Raw genomic sequence first — 24,945 nt, 5'->3', positions numbered from 1 at the left:
CCTATTCCACATATATCCAGTTAGATTCTTCAAATGATCCCTTTGCCAAAAACAGTCCCACAGAAACTTCACATTTTGTCATGAATGTTTATTATGAACAAACAACTTTACAATGCAGTCATTTCTACTCCTCAGTACATGCTTGAAGTGAGGTAATTTCTGTGACCTTGAAATCTTGAGGGGGGAAAGAAGTTAAGACTACACACAAATCCAGGATTTTTAGTCATGAGATCTTTAAAGGCTACCATTGAGATGTCTTACGATTCAAGTTGCAAAAAGTCCCTATCGTCTGTGTAGAACAATCTTACAGAAATCTATGAAATTGCAGCATGAAAGTGAAGGGCCAGACATTTGTCCTGGTGTCATATACTGAGGGACAGCTTTTAGTTTCATTATATTAAGTAATGCACTGCTTCAGGGCATGGTAACATTTTTGCATGGCAAAGAATGGTGTACTCCATCTACTGACTTTGGTAACAAAAAGATCAGATACTGCATACTATTATAAACGCTTTAAAAAAAAACACAAAACATCATAAACTACACAAAAGGGAATAAATCTTCTGTTACCAAAGGCAAGGAGCAAGGACATGTATTGAAATCTTGTAAAGCCATAGGTGCAAGGGGTCAGTCAGCTACTGGGTGCCATTTGTTGAAAGCTAGGAACTGTCAAGTCTCTCTCTGAATCCAGGGTACTGAAGAGAAACTGCATTTGGAAGGTAAGGTTTGGGTTTTCTGTAGTTGTTTTTAAATACGGCCAATTCTCATAAAAAATGCAGCATCTCCAGGGTTTGACCAAAGTTTTTGTTTCCAATTGTGGCACTTATTAAAGAGACCCACCTTCAGATGCTCAGGTGTAGTTTAAGGCCAACTTCTTGCCGCATAATAAGCTGTGTTGTAAGAAATCAACATCTCTCATTTTGCTAGTTCTTTTACCTTGGCTAAGTACATTTCACAAAAGATGCAAAGACACCATGCCCGAGGTCTCCTTGCCTTTGTCTTCAGTTACGTGGACAAAAAGACCTTCCATAAGATAAACATAGATAACCATTTATAAGCTTTTGTCTGTAGGCGACGTCAACGGTTAAAAAAAGGCATTGTGAGAACACAAACATGTTTGATACTAAGATCTATGAGACAGAACAGCCTCAGCTAAAGGTCCGTATGCTTTGAGAGAAAAAAAAATATCACTCCAACAAGCCGTCTTGAAAGTCCTATCACTACAGGAAAGACATGACATTCCCCCTTCCTTCACAGCACACCCCCAGACTGACAGAACGTTATTGTTTCTACAGACACATACAATTGGTGCTTCTCTTTTAACAAGAGCTGATTAAGCACATACAAGAGGCAAATTAAAGAATAGTTATAAATAAGATTTGGTAAAACCACAAAATCAAAGATTTATAAATACATTTTAAAAATCAACCTTTTCCACATTCCATCCTCTCCTTCCCTTCCTTACCTCAGTAAGATCTGCTTTAAGATTTCTTTAGTATAAAGCTGTTCTGCTAGCTTTGATAATTCCTACCTATTGCAGAGAATTGGTCACATTTATTGATGCTCTAAGCTGCATGGCTCATGGGTTTACCATATGTTTTTGCTTACAGTTCAAGATACCAAGGAGAAGCAGAGAGAGAACAAGTCTGAAAGGGAAAATGAAAGTTTCAAAAATTCTTAAATACATGAGGTAATATTTATTGGGCTCTTCACAATATCTAGAAGACTACACGGTTAGAGGCAGAGCTTTTTACCCTATCACCTTTGACAGTTCGTTGTACCATGAACAGTGAGTGCACTCTTCCCAGATGACTAGACATCACTGCCAATTTTTAAAGGCACAGTATGTTTGCCTCTAATAAACCAAAGCACTTAGATAAAACTAAGCAGGAAAGAAAAAAAAAAGGCAAACTGAGTTGAAAAAGTAACTTCAGACTTTCAAACTACACTTGCAGCTTCAGTGTTTACGCACAACCCTGTATTCTCAAGAACAAACATCAATATTGCAATCATCTGAAGGGGAACAGAGAGGAACTTGGATCTACAAGCCAAAAGCTTCTAGAAACTCAGATAAATTAGTAGGGTTTGGGCTTTGTGGGTTTTTTGTTTGTTTTGCCTTTTTTTGGCCAATTTTCAAGTAAGCAAGCAGAACTAATGTGAAGGGTTTACTCCAGCTAATGACACTTCAGACTAATTCAGCTGGTGCTGAAGAAGCTCATTTGTTATTCAGACACATTTGACTTTGTAACTTCACAAGGGCTAGGTTTACTTCATTTACCCAGGAATTCCAGAGATTTTCTCAATACACAATCAGCTCTCCATTGGTCTGTGCATTTTTATTATTTTTTTTTCAACAGTGGCACCTTGTGATCAAAACAAAGTATTACAGTTTTAAAATACCTCCCAGAATGGAAATCCCTAAGTGAACAAATACAAAACAGTACTGGATATCTGTATTCCCACTAAAGACTGATTCAAACGCTTTTTCTGGCTATTCGTTCCTAGAGTCTGACAACTGCACTTCTTGTAGCCCAAATAAAACCTTCAATTACATTGTGATAATTTAGACAACAAATTTAACACACACGGTGTTATTTTCCCACTCATCTAATCACTACTGACTAGATATGCAATGATGTCCGTTCTATTAAAAAAAAAGAAACCAGCCATCTTCTGGAGTCAATGTTCACATTAACCAAATCCTTACCAAGTCCGTGTTTTCTCCACTTGACTCATTTCGCATCCTGTACAGACTCTTTGCTAACAAAACTAAAATGATATGCATCAAGTGTTAAATTTTAAAAATTGTTCAATGAAGTAAAAAGCCTTATTTGCTTAAGATTTTCAAATCTCAAATAACAGATGGAGAAGTGCTAGAAAAATCAAAGCACTAGAAATGTTAGTGTTTCATCAATAATGCTTTGACTTGACAACAGGATCTGTGAGCAGAACTTCTTTTAGTTTTCTGACTAACTGAACGTACTCCATTTCCCAAAGAGAACCCATGAGCCAACCAAGGTTTTACCTGCAACTTGGTAACACAAATGTTTATCCCAGTGTCAAAAGTCAGATGCCCAAAGAGTCCCACTCACTCTGCAACTACCTCTAATTTGGTCTTGGATTTCTTTTATTCTCCTCATTCTTGCGCTATGCTTCTCAGTACATACTTGACTGTGTAGGCAAAGGCTGCGAAACCAACTATAACAAACAAGTTCGCCAAAGCTCCACCTAAGAGTCCATGGTTACGATTAGCCTGCTGGAGGCCTGGATGATTGGCAGGTGCCAGCGGAACATGCCCGTTAAGAAGGGGTATTCCATTCTGACCATAGTGTGCTTCCCCGTCAGGGACAACATCTGGTAAAGGGAGGGATGGAGGTCTGTTGTTGAGCTCTTCTTGTGCTTTCTGTTTTTGTTTAATCTCCTGGAGGGAAAAAAAAAAAAAGTCTGCAAGTTAAAGTAGTGAAACTTTTGGGTGTTTTGAACAGATTTCAGAAGACAAGTTCTTACATAACTTTAAGAAAAGGATATGGTACATTTCCTTATATTGTAGATCTTTCAAGCTAAATTAACTGCATTACACTTGTACAGTCTCCTCAACTTCCTCCAAAATGACCTACTTCAGTAATTGACGCTAGCGATCATTTGTCCAAGTTTATTTTTAGTCCACCTGCACATTTGCTAGAAGCTTTTTTCAGAAAAGAGAAATTCTTGCATCTGTAGTCTTGCATGTCCAGCTTATTTTGAACACAAGATTCTCAAAAATTGAAGAAGGAAATCGTAGAGGCTTAGTAAAATTAAGACTGTAAGTATTATATGTTAAAAATCTGCCTGTACTTGGAACAGCAGTTACCTATTAATGTCACATTAAAAAAATAAAAAATCCGATCTTTCTGATGATTTAGGTTCTACCAAAACATGACCTCAGGTATCTTTAACAAAAACACATCTCTCCCCCACTTAAGAAAAGGGGTCTTCTACATCTTTTCCATCCTTTTTACAATATGTATTCTTTGTGCAATAATTAAGACTTGCTGTTTGACAGAATTTGTACCACACAATACAGCTTGCCTGACATAACACATTTTATACTCGGAATTCCAAATGCCAACGTGCATCAGCATTCTCATAGTTTAATGCTGGACTCATGAAACAGTCTCTCACAGGACCTGTTCCCTTCATACGGTATCCAGAAAGTTAACTCTCAACGTCTCAACAGGAGGCTGAAAGAACTGAATTCCCTCACTAAGAAGTTACATGAAGGAATCATCTTAAGACAGGAGAGAACAAAGGAGCACCCTTCATTCTTAACAGATAAGACCTTTTAAAACCAAGAACTATGAGTGGAAACAGTGAATCCAAAAGGTGTGAATGAAGTGCAGTACTTTTTCCTACACACTTCAGTTGTTACCTGTACCTGAAGATATAAACTGATCAATATACCCAGAGGGTTAGTGTTGTACAAGGAAGATACGCATCCTGATAAGATGTCACTCATTCTCAGAAGTTAAGCAGGAAGAATGTAATGACCTCTGATCTTAAAGGTGTATTAAAAAAAAATCTAGGACAATGATGGACCAAGTCCAGATACACAAAGATTAGTTCTACCTCAATTCAACAGAGTATATAATTCTAAAATATTGGGAACACAACCGTATCTGCTGCGTCTGGAGCTCAGTCAAGGTTATGATACCAATCCTAAATACATTTCTTTAATTCTCTACACAATGGATCTTTGTGCAATAGCAAAACAGTTCCATGTCAAGATTCAAGTTTTTAATTTTTACACGCTGTAAAAGTGCCTTTTAAAAGGTTTCCAAGGTTGACAAAAGTAGCCAGGGTCTTGGAAAAGTCCTACACAACTAGTTTACAGATCTACACAGAAGTTGAAAACTACAGAAAAACAAATTACTGCAGGAATGAATTCCCTTACCTCCACCACTTCAGGGAAGAGCTCACAGAAGACTTTATCTTTTAAATTAAATGCTAAGCTTTGTGCAGCAAGTTGTCTTTTCTGTGGAGGAAACAAGAGTTACCAGCTGTACCATACAAGCAAAGTTAACACACTTTAATGCTGCATCTGGTTACCTCCCATAAGAATGTTGCAAACCCCTAGCCATCTAGTTTCTAACATTTACAACTTTATACCTGTCAATATTATTCACTATAACAGACATTTCTAAACTCAACCTGCATTCTCATGCCTTCACTTTACGGGCTTAGTGTTCTGTACTGGTGTGCTTGCTTGGCAGATATTTCTAACGGAAAATTTAAAGCATGCTTTTTAGCAAAAAGGACTTCATTTTTTCTTCAAAACCCTCCCCGTCCTCACACTTCCTAAACCTGACTGCCCGTCACGTGTAGTAGCCCACAATATATTTCTTTCATAGATATCAAAACATCAGCTATCGCTGTTGTGTTAACTTCAAGGTCACGTTCAACATTCCCTCAACTGGCAGAAGGTACATGACGCAATCTGGAGCTTACTGTGAACTCTGAAGTCTCTATGCTGCCCAGTGTGGGGCCCTTCTCCACCATAAAACTAAGAAGGCCCGTCAAGATCGTTGAGACTGACCAAGCTGGATTCCATGTATCAGGGTGGAAATCAGTGATTGAAAGACATAACCTTCAAAAATATAAGACAGAATGTGTTTATTTTTGCCATTAAAATCATTGCACGTTATACATATTGCTAAAATGGTGTTAATTGCTTAAGTGTTAGAAGAAAATCCTTACCTTGTATTACACTTAAACCTTCCATTAGGTGTAATCATATAAATACTAGGAGGTTTAAAAGGAAATTCTCTGGGGAATATTAGTTTCCCATGATAATAGCCACCTGCATTACATAAAGAGATGAATTACTTATTTTGCATGAAGATGAAGTCCTAAGCTACTCACACTGGGCCAAATACAACCCTTTACCTTACTCCTTCACCCCCTCTCACTAGAGATCAAGTTTATTATCCTGTGCCTCTAGAACACGGGAATAACGATCCACACCTGCAGTAAATTTACTTTGGAGGCTATTCCCTGACATCCATATCACAATCAGTATTTTCTCTTTTCAGGTCCCTAATATGTTTAAGGAATATCCGCCCAAGTGTATTTAATACAATATAAATGCATCAGCTTCCCACAAACACAACTAACTGCAAGTGAAGCCCCATGAAGAATCTGACTTTTAAAAGCATTTTGCAAAAGGCTGCAGAAGATGCTGTGACTACAGCAAATTAATGCAGCTTTTTTGTTCCCCAATTTCTCTAGAAAAATTCATAGAGAATACAAGCCTCAGTTCAGGAAGAGCTGCTTATATGGTAGCAGATAATTAAGTCATACTCCAAAAAATCCATTTTTGTGTTTTATTTCTTAGGATTTTTTAAAATTATTTTGACTGTCATGACATCTAACGCAAGCTATCTGCTCCAAGACCTTAGCAATTACTTAACAGAAACTTCTCTCCCTTCAATTTAACATAAACATGGTTTTGCTATCATCCTCAACAACTGAAAAATTAACAGTCAGTTGCACCCCCAACTCTTTTCAACAACATTTCATGCATGTCACAGACAGCTTTGAAACTATATTTACAGTTTTAGAGCTATTAACTGTAGGTATACTTTGCCCATTCAAAACAGCCATGCAATTACTCAAACATGCCAATCACGACGTAAACTACACGCGTGTTTTCACTAGCTGCTTTTACCTTCATAGGGAGTCATTTCGGGTCCCCGGACAACATAGTGCCTAAGACAAAAGGAAATTAAAGCAAGGTGAGAGCCATTGTACAATCAGCCATCCAGTTCTCTAGAGAAACGAAGACCTGTATCACTTCAGCAAAACATTTTTCACGTGCCACCTCCCAAAACCAAGATTCCCATACAATCTGGAGGAGTAAGGGAGTCAGACTTGACGACCTGGAAAGTCTTGTTCTCTCCACAAGTGTGCGAGCAGTTCGTTCTAGTTCTTACCATTCAAGGATATTAGATGGGAGGGGTTCTGCACATATATAAGGCACTGGATCTTTCTTAATTCGAAGGTAGTCTTGTTTTAGTCTCTGTGTTGCTGTCGTTGGTGCTCTCTTATTACTGTTGTTGCTCATCTAGTTTTCAAAAAAAAATACATAAACACAATCTTAACAGGTGTAGAGCTATCATGCTTCACTGAAGCTCCATATTTCTGCAAAATCTACAGAGTATTTTTAAATATAATTACCATAACTTTTAAGGAGCAGCTTAACCAATTAACACACTCCCAGAAGACTCCATACATCATCCAAACTGGAAGATACGCCGTCCAGGAGACTGCTGCGTTAAGTGTATAAGCAGCAAACTGCTATCAAGAGAACAAGCTGTGCTACAGAATACACGTGCACTGTTAATAACCATTTCTGCGCTTAGGCTGACCATGCGCTATTAAGATAATTTTTTTAGAAGTGCTTAATCCTTTGGAGTAATTCATTTCCCAATTTAGTTTGAATATCTATTATGTAAATTTGTTCATGGTTTAAATTCGTTTGCTCTCTTTCTACCACATCCAGTTATTTAAAATAATAACAAACAAGAAAACTCCGTAATTACATTAATGGCTTTGGGGTGAGGAATTTTAAGTTAAACCTGCTGCCTGCTGAGGATTCAGTTAAATTTACAGAAGGGAACTTCAGAGACAGATTATTCTCTTCCAGACAAAGACCTCATCCAAAATCAGACAAGTCGGTGTGAAGAATGCAAACTCCACGCTGCTTTCAAGACAAAGAAAGCATTACCCCTTACAGGGCATCTACAGAACACACGGCAATTATTAACTGCCATTTAGCTCACTTTCCCTCAGAAAAGTCGAACAAGTTACTTAGTTTTCCACTTGGAAATTCAGATGAAAATGAAAGAAAGATTTTACAAACAGCTTGCATAAAGAGATAAGACAATGCTCACGTGATAGCAGCATTTGACTCCAAAAGTATGTGAAATGCCTTTGAACCTTTCTATTCCTTCACTTCAAGCAAATAACCAAATACATTTATTGAGAAGTGATATTTATGTCACCAGCAATAACTACACGTGGTCAAATACGCAGACCCTCCTCAAAACAACCCCATTTAACCCATTTTTGGTAAAATCACTGTACACCATTTAAACACATGGCAGTTTTTCTTGAAAGAAGTTGCACATGCTTTTAAGTCACGTATCTTTAAATCAAAATATTAATTCTTCTCTAAAGAAGTCATGTTTTAAAACAGGATTTATTTCATATTTTTAAATTCAAGGAAAAAAATTGTTCTGAAGCCTTGCAACAGAGCCCCTCACTACAGACTGCAAGAAAACACACTGAAACCTTCTAGTCTGATGCAGAGTTATCGAGGTTTTGATACCCCTCGGGGACTTATCTAAAAGAATATTTACATTTAAAACGTCAAACTGAACAGGAACATTTACAGCAGCCAGAGATTTCCCCGAGGAAGAGGAGGAGGAGGAAGGGGACAAGCGGAGAACCCCCGGGCTGCCCTCAGCGTGCTTCCCACAGACCCCGCGGCCCAGCTCCGGGCCGGGCAGGGGGCGAGGGCCGGGGACAAGGGGTGAGGGCCGGGGACAGTGACAGGACAGGGGGCAGCCGGGCCCCCCTCAGGCCCCACTCACCTCTCCTCGCTACAGCAACCCCCTCCAGCGCCCGGAAGGCCCAGCGGCCAAGCGAGGGAGGCCGGGAGCGGCTGGGGGGCGGCGGGCAGGGCAGGGCAGGGCAGGGCCGGGCAGGAGGGGCCAGGAGGGGCCAGGAGGGGCCGGGCAGGGCCGCGACCCCCGCGCCTCCCGCTGCGGCGAGACCGCGGCTCCCAGCCAAGATGGCGGCCCGGCGCAGTGCTGCCGGCCGCTTCCGGGAAGGAGCCGCCCTGCTTCCGGGGCGAATGGGCGTCACGTCCGGGCGGCTGGCTACCCTCAGCCCCCCCTCCCGCCCCAGGGGGCGGCCCCGTCATGGCGGCGGTGGGGCCGCAGGCAGGGAGGTGTTGGGCTCTGCCTTGCCTTGCCGGTTCTCTCACGGCCCCTCCACAGTCAAAAAAGCACCTATAAGCGGTCATGAAAGTTGACTGCAGGGAAAAGAATTGTGGCAAAAGCACTGCAGTATATTTTGACGTGGCCACTGAGCCCCCGTAGCTTCACATGAAATTGTATTTGGGAGGAAATTCGGGGTTGCCTCGACTTTTTTTCTTTGTTCTAGCTGTGTTGTGCCACACGTCTCCTGAATCTTCTTTAAATTCTCAAAACGGATAAATGTGAACTCACTTCTTCCCTGTTAGTTCTGCACGTGTTATGCCACGTGTCTCCCAAATCATAGAATCCTAGAATCATGAAGGTTGGAAAAGCCCCCCAAGATCTTCTGGTCCAACTGTCCCCTTAGCACCACTATCACTCCACTAAACCGTGTCCCTAAGTACCACATCCAACCTTTCCTTAAACACCCCCCAGGGACAGTGACTCCACCACCTCCCTGAGCAACCCGTTCCTGTGCCTGACTCCTCTTTAGTATCTTTACTATTTGAATCTTCTTTAAATCCCTCAAATGTATAAGTGCCAACTCATTAGCGGCCAGTCAGTACGCAGCCAATATTTCTGTTCCAAGATTCTACCAATGGCCCCATAAAAACAGAGCAAAATGTTTTATATCATACTTAAGCACGTTGCCTCAATAACGTTTAAGAAGAGCAAAAGAAATGATTCCTTTATAGTTAGGCCAAATGTGATAAAAACTGAATGGGTATTACCTCTTTGTTAATTTAGGATCACACATCCAGGTCATCTCCTGTGTAAACACAAAAGTCTTGCTCCACTGAAGTGAATGCAGAGCTCTTCTGGGTCTTCAGCCCCTACGTAGCTCACTGTCCAGCACAACCACACGCTGCCCTTCCCTTAAGGGATTCTGTCAGATTTGATGGTTAAAAAAATTAAACATTTTAACAGCAGTGATTTGAATCCAGCTCAAAACTGAGTTTCAGATATATGGAATTGGAATACTTGTAATTCCTATCGTATTTGTTCACACACAAAAATCTCCATGCAAATAAAAATAACCTATGAATTGTATCTCAATGTAGAGGGATTTTCTGCTCACTCCACTGCTTTTCTTTCAAGGCTTTTGAAATTTGATACTCGGATAATGTTTCTGAAAGGGAATTCATAGGCAAAACCCCGTGATTGCAATAAAAGCCAGAATTTTTCCTTATGTTCCAGGAGATGCAGGCATCTTCCACATGGATAATAACTGGAGTTTCCAGTTCTCTGTACTTGAGAATTTCTCATCTGTACCCAACAGAGGGCAGTGGTAGCCCACACTTTTTTAAGCTCTTACTTCTTTTTATTGCGTGAGTGGCATATGCTGTTTTCTAGAGTTGCACTCTGCATATGGGTGTGTGGAGGTTAGTCAACAGCAAGAAGGAAAAATACAAACAAATGGCTGTGATGTCAGTACTGGTGGCTGAAAACCAAATTTGGAACCATCTATACCTGTTAAACTTCACTTTGTTTCTACAGACTGGGGATTGCAAAATATTATGTCCTCGTGAAATATCTCACTTGAGCATATCTGTCCTTGTTTAGTGGGAATACTTGGTTTTCATTTATTTTCTAAGCATTGAGACAGAGTTGTTGTGCCAAGTGACTGTTATATTAGACCCCAGAGACAGCTACAATCGTGCAGCAAACTGGAATGGTGTATGGACACACAGGGCCACACACAGAGATGTAGCAATTCTTGTTATTTAAACATCAAACATCAAGAACAAATATTTTTTCCACAAGTAGGAAAAGAGACCTTTAGGGAAAAAAATAAAAATAAAAAATCTGAAATCATGAAGAGAGAAACTGACCAAGGAAAAGTATTTTCTGTTTGCTGAGAGGAAACAAAAATTTAATTTCACAGTAGTTTCATTTGAACTGTATAGTATGTTCCGTGATTAGCTCATACTCCATCCACAATAAACCAATTATTTTATACTCAAAGCATTCACATGTCCCACCTATGGCCTTGTCAAAACTTTCTGGGAGTCTTTTAGTTAAGTTTATCAGACTGTATCCTTTTCTTTGAACTTGATTTTGGTACCCTGAAATGCTTCATGAAAAAAACATCTTGCTTCAAATGAGGTAATATTTGATCTGCTTTGTTTTAATTTCTTACAATAACTCATTGTTATATCTAATCTGAGCTCACAGTTTACAAATGTTTGAAGGTTTTTGAAGAACAGAAGGAACTCTATTATAAACTATTAAAGATGAAAAACGCTGTATAATTGCAAGGTATTATTAGAATACAGTATTAGCCTAAGCACATTCAACCTAATAAATTCCCTATGGCAACTCATTCAGCATAATATGTACCTAGCTTTATACCTTCTGACCTGGAGATAATCACCTATTTTTTTTTTTTTTCCCCATCTGCCACACCATTTTATCTTTTTTTAAGTTTTCACTAGAACTCCTACTAAGTCATTTAAGTCTAGAGATGTGAGAAACATGAACCTGAAGACTGTAAGAAAGGCCCCAGGATGCTGGGGGATTTGAAATGATGTGTTTATTTCTCTGTCATTCTCTCTAATGTTTCCCAGCCCAAAAGTATTTCATACATAAGTCTGTTGTCATTAACATTCCATTCATCTGCCTGGTATGTTATTCTCAACACTAATGATAGCGTAGAATGAGACTTCTCTCTCAGAGTAGTTTCATTCTTTCTTCCCAGTTGTTTTCGAAAATGCAAATGAATCACATCCTAGAATTTCTGCAAAGCAGCTTTGGTGCACTGCCGTCATGTCTTGAAGGCATATTTTAAACCTGGGCTGGGAAAGTCAGGTTTAAAATACCGTTCCAAGATTCTGTTTTTAAATCAATAAGCACACCGATTAAGTATATACTGCTAAATTAACTTTGAAAGCGATTAAGTCAAATTGAGATTGTTGATAGAAAATACCATGTATTTGTATTTTTGTAGAAATACACTATCTCGTGAAGGTTGGAATCAAGCAAGATCGCATGGGCTCTTAAAGGACATGAAAATGTCTTCATATGTTTGTGATAGATTATCTCTTAATACCTACTGATGTCTTCAAGGGCCCAAGTCTAGATGGGTCAGGGGTGGGATGCGTCCAGCCAGGACTATTGGATTTGTAGTTCCTGGTGTTGTAGCAGCCAGATACGGACTTTCAGAGACTGCTGCAACTTCAGAACAAATTGTTGTTCAAAATATGTTTTTAACTTGTTACCATCTGAATCTTCTGTCAGGGGTCTTTTTTTTGTTAGTGTCAATTTGTAGATCAGATTAATGCTATTCCCACTTCCCCCCTTGCCATGCATTGACATGGCAACTGATTGAAGTTTCTGAGAGAAAGAACAGACCTCTTGCATTAGTCTTTTAAAATATGGAGCTGTCTGATTTTCTCGCTGCAGAAAAGATTCCTTTTGTTGTAATCAGAAGAAAAGCATTGCAAATTTTCAGGTCAGATAGAAATAACAGGAGTCAGAATTCAGAGTACTGATCTTTGTTCTGTTCATGGGTGCCTTTGGGCATGCAGGCTCTCTAGGCTTCACTTTCTTGTCCTGTCTCACATTGGCAGAGCTATTTTTCCTCACAATAATGTGTGTGTGCGTGTGTGTGTATGATGGTGGATTTAGAACATTCCCCAGGAAAGTTACAAGGCTGAACAATTTTGAATTGCAGAATTTTGAGGAGCTGCTGTCTTCAGATGATTTCTGAGCAGTTGAATAAGTAATGAAAATAATTACCATACCACCACCACCAAGCCCCCATATCACTTTATACCAATTTTCTGGAAATAGGTGTAAAAGAATCATCTCTAGTAGATGACATTAAACGTAGAATTCAAAGTGCACCCATAAAGCGCTGATAAAGCACTTATTTAAAAGTACAAGTAAATGATGAATAAAGCAAACTCTTCTGTGTGAAAAAAGGAAACTTCTGACATTTCTGAATCTCATATAAACATGGAAATTCACAAAAAAAAAAAAAAGACACCACACCTATCTGAAATTGTCATCATCTTCTTCTGCCACCAGCTTGGAGCAAATGCTAACGAAGCTCAGCCCAAACCACCACAGACACAAGAATGAAGAATGACCATAGAGGATTCTAAAATGTCCTGTTCCTTTCCTTCTTCCAGACCTGTTTCTTAAACCACTTTAAGTGCTCCTTTAAGATCCACATTTACAGTAGAAACTTTCTGCTTTACTAGCTAATCACGTTCCAGAAGAAGAAATACAGCTGTGGGAAGAAAGATTTCAGTTCCAATGGTGTTTCATCACTGAGCTGTGTGACCTGAAGCAAATTGCTTCAGTCCTGGTTTTGATTCCTGTCACCCTGCATCTTGCGTGGTCATTTGTACTAGAACATTAACCTTGTAGGACTGCAGAGATTAAGTCCTTTGCCTCATTTTCTCCTTCAAATGAAAGTACATTGTGCACTACTGCATGCTTGCAGACAAATGAGTACATCACGCAGTCAAATGAGTATTTGGAGGCTGACCTTGGTGGATGAAGAAATAATTTGAAAAAGAAAAGGCACCCAGAGGAATGTAGTGAGGGTTGGTTAGTGTTCACATGTACTCAAATGCAATCTTGCGCAGTAAATGTGGCAACGCTGAGGCTGCTGAGCCTCTCTCCGTTCAGATTGTCTACGAAGACAGAGAAGGCTTGGAACAACAGCCATGTCTCAAGGCTGCTCTGAACTGAGGATGCTGATGAGACAAAAAGTCTAGTGTCCCAGAAAGATGTTTGCTATATCCACGGAGAAGCAGTTTCCCCAAGGCCTGTTACCAACAGATATATTGCAGTGGGGTCAGGAGAGGACCTAACTGCATAACTCATATGTACTCAGTGGGCAGCTTTTTCCTTTAGATACCACAAGGGTTGACCATTGAACCCACTGCTGCTTCAGAAAACCAAGATAGGTCTCTTTGGTTGAGCAGGGAAAAAGCCAGGAGCCTTTACTTCTGTCCTGAACACAAAGAACAACCCACCCAGGCCCTTTACTGGTTTTGGCCTCTCTATAGCCCGCGGAACTGAAAGATCAGTCAGTTATAATGTACTTTTTTACCTTACACGTGCATGTAATGAGTCCCCTTACTTGTATGACAGTGACACCCCAGATCTATGCATTTCATTTGCTGTCTAAAGCCACTGCTGACACCAGGTAAGCATTTTAGATCTACACAGGCAGAGCTTGCTAACCACCGTGAAGACCTTACTGCCTACCGGCACGAGATGCATTAAAGAAATCATTGCCCAGTGAATCACTGGAAGGGTGTGGTGGCCTCTCATACCTCCCAGGACAGGGGGCCTCAGGGAACAGAAGGTGCTGGGCAGACCCTGGCAGGTTGCTCCATAGCAAAGGGTAGGGCCAAGATTCAGAGCAAGCCAAAGTCACAGGGATTGGTGAAGAAGGCAGCTCAGGAGTCGTATGTCCAAGCAGGAGAGGTGTGGGATTGGGCAGAGAGGCAGGGAGCCTGGATGGACTGCAGAATAAGAGGAAAAAATGGGGAAAAACACTCAAGAGCCTTAGAGAAAAGGGGATTGTGGCAACCTCGGTCTGAACGGGCTGCAAGAAAAAGGTCGGGCATGGAGCTGACCTTTTGCAAAGTCACGCGGAAGGAAAGAATAAATCTTTAGGGTGTTGTTAAGGAAGAAGCAGGACCTGAACAATCACCTCAAAGAGTTCATCCCATGAGTAACTGGGCCAGGAAGCCCCAGAGACATCTCTTCAGGGTGGGAGCACTACTTCTGAGCATGGCTATTGTCAGTTGGATCTCATTGCCAAGGATGAGGCACAGTTGCAGGGGGCTCTGGAATTCTGGGGAACCCATTTTTCACTTATGCCAGGTAAAATCTGTGCTCCAGACACTGTCATCTGAAGGGCCTCAGAATTTTGGGTTTGTACTGTTTAAGCACTAATTAATATTGCTGAACTGTACTTAATCTTGACTTTTTTAAAGTGTCTTTCTTCTTTCTTGGGTAATGCAAAAGTTTTACAAGTCTTTTTTTTTTTTTTTGGCTTTCACAAAATAAATTTGGAATTCTGAGCCCTGTTAAAGGCAGAGGATATTTGCTGTTCAACCTAAAGTGAGTCTTCATCACTCCATCAACTCCAACTGCAGTTGTAACTACCCGTGTGCAGATGGGAACTATGATATTGAGAAACTAAATCACTATGCCAGGTCATATCTGTAACAAAGCACTAACCTATCGTGTTTTGCACAATCTGAGCTTGCATTTAAACCAACAGATATCCTTCACCAAGGATCCATCAGGTCTTTCTTGTAAGAGTACAGGATGTTAATGCAAATGTCTTGGCCAGACTCCGTTCAAGTAATTGCATTCTGCCTTCCTGAATTCCCCTCTAATTTCAAGTGCATATGAGATGCCTCACTTCCAGGTCTAAGCTATGACCAATGTCATTTGCATCAAAACATCTTGCTGCTGTCCCATCTAAATGTGGTTCCACTTCATTGATGGAAGGAATTATGTCTGTAGGGTTTTTGGTTTGGCTTCCTCATTAACTGCTGCCAAGTTGACACTCTTAATCTTTGGTCCAAAGGCAATTTAGAGGTGTTGAGTGTTATTTGTTTTTCTTATTTTAGTTCTTTGTCCTCTGAGGGATTTTATTGCTTTAACTACCATACTGGCGTTTACTGAATGAAGTTGTCCTATTTATTTTAGCTACAGGTAATTCCTTGGTTAAAAAGGGGTAACTTTCCTTCAGTGAAGGTTTTGTCACTATAGTTAGTGCATTTTGCTTCATAGTGTTACAGAAGTATAGTGTATTATCATCTGCTAGACTATCATTTTGTAGAATTGCCAGAATCTTTTGATTCCCTAGGAAACTGATCCCCATCATTTTCTTTTGACAGGGAACTGATAACTTGTCCATAAATAACTTCAACATGGATAATTATCTTGAGTTTCAGATAAGGGCTGTGATGGTTCCTGGGTATCACTGATTCATTGTTGATCATGTGGCAATTGTTCTATTACTTTGAAGCTCCATTTTTCTTCTACAAAGAAAGGCTAAATTTATTTATCTGCCTTTAGTGGAAGCATGCATGCTTATTCATTCGGTGAGTGTCACCCATTTCGAGCTGTCTGGATTAAAGGTTCTGCATCAGCAAGTGCCAAATGTGAATCATAATCTTTGTTTTCCATAATCACTGCTGTTATGATAATGATCAACGTTGTTCATTTATAGGTCAGATGAATATTTCCAGGCATCATACTTCTGTTGGGTTTTACTTCATTTTCTACAGACTAAATTTGAGAGGCAGCAGGCAATCAGATGGCCTTAGCTGACCCAAATAAAATAACAAGCAATTTAGCCTGAGCACCACTGTTGGAATCCCCGATAAACTTGCTGAACCCAGAGCTTTTTTTTCCTTTTGATTTCCTCTCCTGCCTGGCTAAGGCCAGGAGTGACCTCCTTCCTGATGACTGTCATGGAATTATTTGTACTTAAAAAATAATTCTGGCATGTTTCTGAGTCAGAATGTGGAAAGGTCAGTCCTCTTCCTTGTTTATTCCCCTGATAAGGAGTTCCATCACCAGGATTCTGTTCCCATTTACCTCCCTGTCCTGTGCTTCCCAAACGGTAATTGGCACAGAGCTATCAGTGGCCATATGCGTGGCCTTCTAATGACATCACCTGCAGACACACAGACAAACACTACGACATACCAGTTTCTCCTTACTGTTCATCACTTTCACTCCGAGCCTTTCACTGCTTCCGCGTGCTCCTCTTTGGCATTTGACATTTGTATGATTGCATTGCTCTTTGTATCCAAAGCACAGCATGCCTAGTATTAGAATTAGAATTATGTTATTAAGCTATTACCTTGCAAGATGGATGTATGCCTTCCAAAGCCATTATAATGGCTGTGGTTTCATTACTGCTGAACTTCCTTTAAAGTCAGGTAACCTGTACAGATAACCATTCTTCAGAGATGGTTTGGAATTTCATAGCAAGTTTTTGTGTCTAAACATTTTTCCTTACTCATTTAAAATAGTAATTTACTCCTACAGGAAGAATTCTGGATGAGCTGCCAGTGGTTTTTTTTTTTTTCCTCTTTAGACACATAACGAGCCTCATTGAATGTTTTGATTTGCTACATTTCTTCAGCAGATATGCCTCTGCCTTGACCTAGAGGAATTGCCTCCAGTGCAGTTGGGCCTTTTAATGAGGAAGTGTCCCCTGCTTTGTACAGCTTGCTAAGCAGCACAGACCACCTGGTAAACGTGGTAAAGCCAATTCAGTGTAGATAAACAGCTCACTTATCGATGTAAGCTTTGGTAGATGCTGCAGTGTTGTAAGAAGACATCTCTGAAGAGGAGGGAAGCTCTTTGGAGCTGCTGATACAAACTGTGCTTAGGATTTATGTCTGCCAGCATAGACTCAGGGCAACTTAAAAATAAGTATACGTAAGGCATTATCAGAAATAAGATAGCAAGGCAGCACGATTTCCTGTAGCACACAGGATAACAGAATGTCATCCCTTCTCACAGTCTACACTAAATATTCATGACAACGTGTCCTAGGGAGTCTTCCCTTGGGGGGTGCTCAGGGCATATTCTGAAGTCTGTGACAGATCAAAGTTAACCTGCCCTTGTTCATCATAACAGCAAAAAATACAATCTCACCCTCTTTGTAGTCCAACGTTGTATTTCATGTGTAACAGATATATATAGCGTATGATATTCTTGAACAAAGAACTGACCTAACTGCAGTAGCAAAGCGGGGCATAGGGAAGCAGGGAATGTCTCAAACAGTGTTTCACAGGTAACGGCTGTTCTATCAAGTCAATGTTTAGACTATTGATGGAACAGAATATGAAGCTGATACTTGCTGCCGAAACCTGCTGGAAGACTCCAGTCAAAAGTGCCAGAGGTAATGAGGAGAATCAGGGTATTTTATCTTAAGACGCTTTTCAAAATAAAGTAATAAAAAAGGCATTACTTACATTGTTGGCCTCACTGTCAGTCCTTGTGCGATGAGTGAATGATTGTCTGTCAAAGGGGAGAGAGAATTTGAGAAAAAATTATTACGTAAAGGAGATAAGCCCACATGATGTACATTCACTTCTGTTCTTGATCTGTAGATCTCTGTGCTACAAATGGGTCTAGAAGTGAAGATAATCTCTGGATCTCGATCTTTCTCACTGATGAAGTGAGAAGAAAGTGTATTAAGCAACGAGCACTGCACGGAGCTCATTCAATGAGGCTGGAAGCTAAAGGCCCAGAGATATGGGGTCTGATGCAGGGAGCACCCCTTGCACATTTTCAGAAAATGTCTGCAGGACCACTAAATGCACAAAGATTTTGTTGGCCTTTTGTCTAATGCAGAAGTAAAGATTCTCTTAAAACACTGGATGAGATCTAGGAATACATCTTAAAAAACATGTTTAAATACTCCAGCATGACTACTACCCATCCTGTTGCAATTAACAAGCAGTATCAAAGCAATAGTCATCCCCGTGCTTACATGGCAGCTTACATCACCAAAGCTTTATACAAACACCAATTAGCGCTCTAAACAATGCTGCCAAGTGTCATTACGTCTGTTTCAGAGGTGAGGCAACCGAAGAGGCAAAAAGATTTGCCCACGACTGCCCAGAGAAGAGAAAAGTTCAAGAGTTTAAGGCTTTCAAATCAGTATTTCTTTGTCGTGCTGCGGCAGACTCTGCCCTTGTCTGTGGGTGGAGTGACATCTTCATGGCCATTATTTTTTGCAGTCCTGGTAGTTAGAGAAATAAATAACTTCTTGTTGCATTTGTTTTATTATTATCAATATTATTTTCTGAAAACATGCTGGAGACTGGACAAAACACCCTTGGCAAGCAAGGAGCCTCCACGAGGACTTGATTTTTGAACAAATGGTTGTGAAGCATTTGGGGGCTTCTGCCTTTATGTGGGTTTTGTACAGAGCTGCTGGGGGTAAACTCCGTGCCAGTTTAGCTCATTTTGGTTACAAAAGACTCCTGGTCTGACTTTTGGGGGCTGTCTGTGGACTTCTCTGGAGGTTTTCTGTTAGCACTGACCAGACAGGTCAGACCAGGAGTATTTGGGCTGTTCAGGTGGACTGTTCGCTCCGCATTACTCACGGTTACGTACGGGCTGTGAGAGTCACGTGGCAGCATTTCTACTCCTTGATTGGCAGGTAAAGCTTTCCTGAGCATGAAAAAAATGAAAAACAAATGATTAATAGCAAATCTTCAGGCTTACCAGTTAAATACAGTGCTTTCCATATGAATAAGCACACCCTAAGCATGACAGCAAACAGAGCCAGGGTGCAGGACATTCACGGCTCACCCCATCTTCTGCGAGTCTCAGTGAATCAAAAATAAGTCATCTACGTAACCTTTACATTAATCTAGAATTTTGTGTTGCTTTTGGCATCATTGTAAGGTTAGAAAATGATCTGGTTTTTAAAGCTGGGTTTTCTCTTCATCCATAATGCCTCCTGGGGGCGTGCCTGAATTCGGAGGGTTGTTACTGAGCTTTTTAAAGTTTTCAGTGCCCGTAGCCTGTTTGTAAAAAGTTTGTACGTTTGCCACTGGGGCACCAGCTCTATGACATTGCAACAACTCTCAGGCACAGCCAGACCTGTTCTTTAGGAGGCTGAAGGAATCCCTCGGAGGCTGCTCCTGGAAAATACAGTATTTAACCCAAAAGCATCCATCTGCAGAGGTATGACAGCTGCCACAGCCACTTATGTAATAGCTAGTTTCAGTTACTGATTTGCTAATGACTGTTTTGCCCTTGCGCAGATTGTTCCAAGTTTCTTCATTCCCCTCCTTCCTAGCTGCCATACTGTGGTGCCTCTTCTTCTTGTCGACATCTCTTCCAGCTCCCAGTGGGAAACCCTGAACTTGCCGGATGGAATAACCCCCGGGGAACCGCTAACACATTGTATTGCAGCCTCTCTCCTCGGTACCGAGAGGAATAGGGACCGCTGGGGGAGATCTGCATTCCCATTCCCAGAAGACGGGAGCCAGAGGTACCATCTGCCACCTTCTCCAGGAGCTTGGACAACTGCTCAGGGAGATTTGGCGTTCAGGTGTGATGGAGATACGGGGTCGGTGATTGCAAGGCGGCTGCATCTCTCATGTCCACAGAACAAGTTCTTACTGATGTCCTACAGCCTCTGCCAGTCCTAATTGCCTCGGCATTCCTACAGATACTGTGTCTGAGCTGGAGGAGGATAAAAAGTCCACCGGCAAGCAGGAATTCACCAGCCTGTCAACCTCTGAAATGGCTGAGGGGTAGGCAGGTCCCAACAGGTGGGACAGCATCTCTGAAGGCCTGTGAGTAAAGAACAAGGAGAGCAGAGAACAGGAAGGAAAAGCAAGAGCAGGTACTCTCCCAGAGGGATGACAGGAGCATCTACAGACGTCTTACTCAGACAGGTGAGTGAGTGGAAATGAATGCTTGGTCATACTGGAAGCGAGCAGGATTTTGCTACTGAAGCTGCATTTTTGACTGTAAGCGCCTCTGGTGGAGGCTTAATGAAAAGCAGAGTTTACGCGGGGCCTTTTCATAACGAGGGGTGTAATTAGGGAACATTTAAATGGCTGGTGACTAGCAGAACACGCATGTGCTCGCTGCTCTGACTTCTGGGTTTTGCAGGGATGTTCCAGCTAGCTTTAGCCTTGCTAACTCAGGCGCTGCTGGTGACAAAACCGGAGCACCGGGGAGCTCAGCACAGGTTAAGGAGCACTCACCTACTGCCTTGAGCAGGTTTGGCAGCCTCTGCAGCACTTGACGCTGCCTTGGCTGGATGCAAACCAGCGCAGAAGGGAAGCTGAGGTACACCAATACTATTCTGTTCCTGCAGGCAGAGCTCCCTGTGGTTTCGAGATATAGATCCCCTCAGCCACTGCTCAAAGCATCACACAGGTAAAACAATGAACGTTGGGGTTCTCTGAAGAGATTTTGGTGAACAGAGAGGTTCAGTTGAAATACCCGGAGGTGAGGAAGGCATCTGAAAAACAGGGTCAGTATGGGAACATTCGGGGCAGGATCAGGAGACATTAAGCAATATTCAAAAGCTCTCCAGGGCAGGGACTGCCATTGTTCTGCCTCTTGCGTAGGGCTGGACAAGCTGTCAGCGCTCCCATATCTCTGAGCACTGCTCCTTTATCCAGGGGGGCAGCACAGAACAATTTTGTGTCCAGAAAGGAAGACAACGTGCTTCTGACTAGGAAGAGCCAGGAGCAAACGCAGGAGGCAGAGCCCAGTGCATGCCAGCTCAAGCCCATACGCGGCGCAGCCAACCAAGAAGACAAGGAGGAAATGCTGGGAGTTTCCTTCTGCTAGAGTTGCCCACAGGAGTTTGTCCGCCTGTGAGTGGGAGGAGGAATAGACTGGCTCGTCCAGTGGCCATGAAGAAAGCCTTCTGAGGGAGTTTCCACAAAACAGGAGGAGGCAAGTCACACTGATCCCAGAGCGGGGAAAGCTGGGTTGGTATGCTGTGTCCTCTGCAATGAGGGAAAATGTGGGAAGATGGCTTGAGAGAGTACCTGGAGCAGTCCAGGATATCAAACACCACCCATGCAGGAACAAGTGACGTGAGTAAAGCCTGATTCTCTAAAAAAATCAAGATGAACTTTAGACTTACAAAGCCTGCTGGAGGCAGGAGGGTGCAGGATCTGCTCCGTCACCCTCCTGCTCCCGGAGGACGCGGGTGCCATGGGCGGCTTCGCCCAGCTCAGGCCGAGGAGTGGGGCAGGGAAAGCAGTGGGAACCTCTGCCAGACACAGACGAGTTCAGGAATAAGAACAGAAAGTAATGAAACACCTGAGTGTGAGAGAGCACAATAATATGAAACAAGTGCAGCAAGGGAGAAAGTTAATAACTGAAGGACGGTTTGTGCAGTTAGTGGACAGCAAATTACAGTGAAGTTTACAGCATGGTGTGGCAGCAAGGAGAGCTGCTAGGAGCCGGGGGTGCGGATGGATCATTTCAGTGTGCTGATTTGTGTTATGCCTCTCAGCACAAGCAGCTTTCAGCCAACTGGGGAAGTCTCCGTGACTGAGCTGTTGGAGCGTCCTCTGGTTCCTATGGGAGGACAGCTCCAGGTTGGCTTCTCTAAGCTTCAGGGTCACAGGAATGTACCTTGGGAGGTCAGGGGGTGTAATTTCTGTGGTTGGAAGCATTCATACCCGTGTGCTCAGACCTCGCTGCAGCTCCTTGCTCTTACAAGTCCAGACGCTGTGGCACCTCTTGTTTTAGACATTTAAAGTGAGGGTGGACAATGCTATCTGAGCTCTGGAGGGCCAGCCTGACACAGCAGGAGGGACTCAAGCTAGAGATCATCACTACACTTTTCTGTTTAATCTCTGGGATTTTATTATTATTTTTTAACAACTCCGGCCTGTAACAGCAAGTCTAGTAAGGGGCAGTGCCCCCCAAATGCTCTGCATGCTGGCTGCTAGCTGCACTGCTAATCTGCTTGTATCTAACATGGACAATAAGAGGGGTTTACTCTACAGAGAACAAAAGTTCCACATGCACCAGCTATCAGGAGATATTCAAAAATGAAAAAGATATTGTCCAAATGCAGATTTCCTCAGATGCCTAAGTCCATTCCAAAAGGAACATCAGTTCACTGAATATCTCCCCTGCCCATGTGAAATAGCTGCAGTCTCATCTCTCTGCCTGCAGGACATTCTTTGTACCTCTTGTGTTACTCCAAGCGGGTGCTGATACGGAGATAGGCATGTATTCAACGGCTCCTTCTGCGCGGTCTCATTTTCATTCCTCTTTCAGCAGTCTAAGAGATGGGTGCAGAAACAAGGGTTGGGAGCATGGAGGTGGGCAGTTGCCTTAACACCTTGAACAAAGCCCAGCCTGGCAGGGGGGCACACAACACGTGTACTCCTTCCCTCTTACAGCATACAAGCACCGACAGATTTTCTGGCCCACTGGAAGTAATTACAGCATAGTATTTTTCTGCAGCAATAAAGGACTGTGTCGCGAGTGTTATTTACAGAATCTATTTCTGGATTTTGGATAGAAACACCGCCTTTGAACCAGCCCAAGAGTTTTCTTCCCTTCTCCCCACAGTTCAGGGCATGGGATGACAAATGAGTGAGGGCAAACAGAAAGGGCCTCTTGCTCGAGGGACAGCCGTGTCTGCACATCCAGTTCTTCATTTCCTGCAGGAAAATCTCATGGCTTGCTCAGAAGGTACTGTTCCGATGTACGGCCAGACAATCCCTACACTGAGGCCTGCAGCCATAATGAAGCAACAGAATTTGCCTTGTGTGTTCATTGTGCAATAATTTCATTGTCAAGGATTTATTGTTGCCTTCTGCTATTACACAATATAAAATGAAGAGAGAAAGAAGGGTGGGGGACGAATAAATGAAGATGACAGAAGTAAGTTTTCAGTGTTCAGAGATTTTTAACAAGAATTTAACGGCTTCATCGATCAGTGACAAGTGGCTCTATTGTAGCTGTTGATTTAAGAGCCAAATGAATTTTTTTTTTAAATTTCAAGTTTGCTTTATACACCCTAAAATACTGGCTTCAAAATTTAAAACATTTTCCAAATGGTTTTGTGAAATTTCTTTTTAGTACCAAAGAGGGTAAAAACATTAATAGCAGCTGTTGAATTCTTTTAGAACATTCTCTTAAAATTGAGATGAATGTTCTTAATGTTTTGGTTTTCTAAAATAGAACCCAGCACAAAACAATTGTTAAAAATGTAAAACATTGGCTCAAAGGACCATAAAAGGATTTAAATTAATCAAAATCAGAAGAGTATTTTCTCAGTTTTTCCTGATCCTCATCTCCCTTTTTGAATTGAATTTCGCAAGAAATTTCAATGATCTTTTATTTCGCAGCTAAAAGTATTTCACAATTTCCAATGTAACAGAAAACCCATTTACTAGGTGATTTTGAAAGGCAGGCAGAAGCTCTGCTGGTCAGATTTGAAGCTCTAAACATTATCCGTATCCAGAGAATTTGATATTTTATAACAAGCTTCTTGCAAAACCAATGCAGAGCCATCTTCCAGCTGGACAGATGTCAGTATTAATTATGCAAGTAAATCAAGGTGTTTTTTTGTTTGTTTTAGCAGTTTCAGAATACCAAATAATTTTGCATTACTTACGCTAAAGACTTTTACAAGTCTTAACTAAGCAGTATTACAAAAGTGTTCTGGTTTAAATCAAGTATCATGGCTGATGCTCAAATTGAGTCCATTCAAGTCCCACCATCCAAAGAGCTGAGTTTTTAACAAATATGGGAAAACCCACTGCAGGTGAGCAATAGTTTTGGAGAAGCAGGAAGAAATCCAGTGCCACACGCGCCTTACACAGACCAAGTAGCCGATCATTTCAGATTACACCTAGGTATGTAATTCCTGAAGCACACATATAGAAACCCTAATGGCTTCAATTACTAGTGATCATGCAAGCCTCCGGAAACAATGGAAAGAAGGCAGAAAGCTAATTCCTTGATAGGGAAGCTCAGAGCAGGAAGAACCTTCCAGCTCCCGTGACTACTTCACTAGATATTTATAGAAATTATGGCCAAAAAACTATTCTGGCCATTGAAAAAAAGGAACACCCCCATCCCCCCCAGTCATACCAACCTTAACTCAAGTGTAACCTTAATGTTAACTTGTTTGTCCAGTTCATTCACTTCCTATTATTCCCCGGATCATGCTTTGAATAATTCCCATGATTTGTTTTTTAAGACCTGCCCCTTTTGATGTCATCAATTTGATCCATATAGGCTGGACAGCTCCAGCATATCTTCAGTTAGAAAAGGCAGCCAAAGCTTGGGACCGAGACTTGTCTGCTGTCCAGGAAAAAACTGAAGGCCGAGCTTAGTGCCTACTCTAAAACATAGAGTTCCTGCCAAGGTACAGTACAGATGTTTTTGAAATTTGGACTTCGTTGTTTTACTG

At 41.6% G+C, this 24,945-nt stretch overlaps 2 protein-coding genes and 1 long non-coding RNA gene across 6 annotated transcripts in view; 1 reads left to right on the top strand and 2 right to left on the bottom strand.

Moving 5' to 3' along the window:
* Positions 1–73: 73 nt before the first annotated feature.
* UBE2J2 (ubiquitin conjugating enzyme E2 J2) lies at positions 74–8,875 on the bottom strand. Its single transcript, XM_083803208.1, has 7 exons — positions 8,631–8,875; positions 6,969–7,099; positions 6,704–6,744; positions 5,734–5,836; positions 5,485–5,623; positions 4,931–5,011; positions 74–3,421 (listed from the first exon to the last, which is right to left on the bottom strand). Exons 2-7 carry the CDS (start codon positions 7,097–7,099, stop codon positions 3,137–3,139), a joined length of 780 nt encoding a protein of 259 aa, XP_083659334.1. The 5' UTR covers positions 8,631–8,875; the 3' UTR covers positions 74–3,136.
* Positions 8,876–13,218: 4,343 nt separating this feature from the next.
* Positions 13,219–24,945, bottom strand: part of LOC310883223 — a 16,729-nt gene continuing 5,002 nt past the window's right edge. Inside the window, exons 3-5 of one of the 2 annotated variants that reach the window (XR_014573377.1) lie at positions 19,140–19,196; positions 17,990–18,035; positions 13,219–16,828 (exon numbers count right to left, since the gene is read on the bottom strand). This is a non-coding gene — a long non-coding RNA (uncharacterized lncRNA). Of the gene's footprint in view, positions 16,829–17,989; positions 18,036–19,139; positions 19,197–22,358; positions 22,801–24,945 lie in introns of those variants that run through there. The other variant, XR_014573378.1, reaches the window with a different exon arrangement.
* SCNN1D (sodium channel epithelial 1 subunit delta) overlaps positions 19,315–24,945 on the top strand; it is a 23,862-nt gene continuing 18,231 nt past the window's right edge. Inside the window, exon 1 of one of the 3 annotated variants that reach the window (XM_083803194.1) lies at positions 19,315–20,434. The gene's annotated coding sequence lies outside the window, so the exon portion shown is untranslated. The other 2 variants (XM_083803193.1, XM_083803195.1) reach the window with 2 other exon arrangements.

The sequence above is a fragment of the Anser anser genome, assembly GCF_964211835.1.
Source record: "Anser anser genome assembly, chromosome: 17".
NCBI classification, from domain to species: Eukaryota; Metazoa; Chordata; class Aves; order Anseriformes; family Anatidae; genus Anser; species Anser anser.
This window is presented reverse-complemented; position numbering and strand designations above follow the sequence as displayed.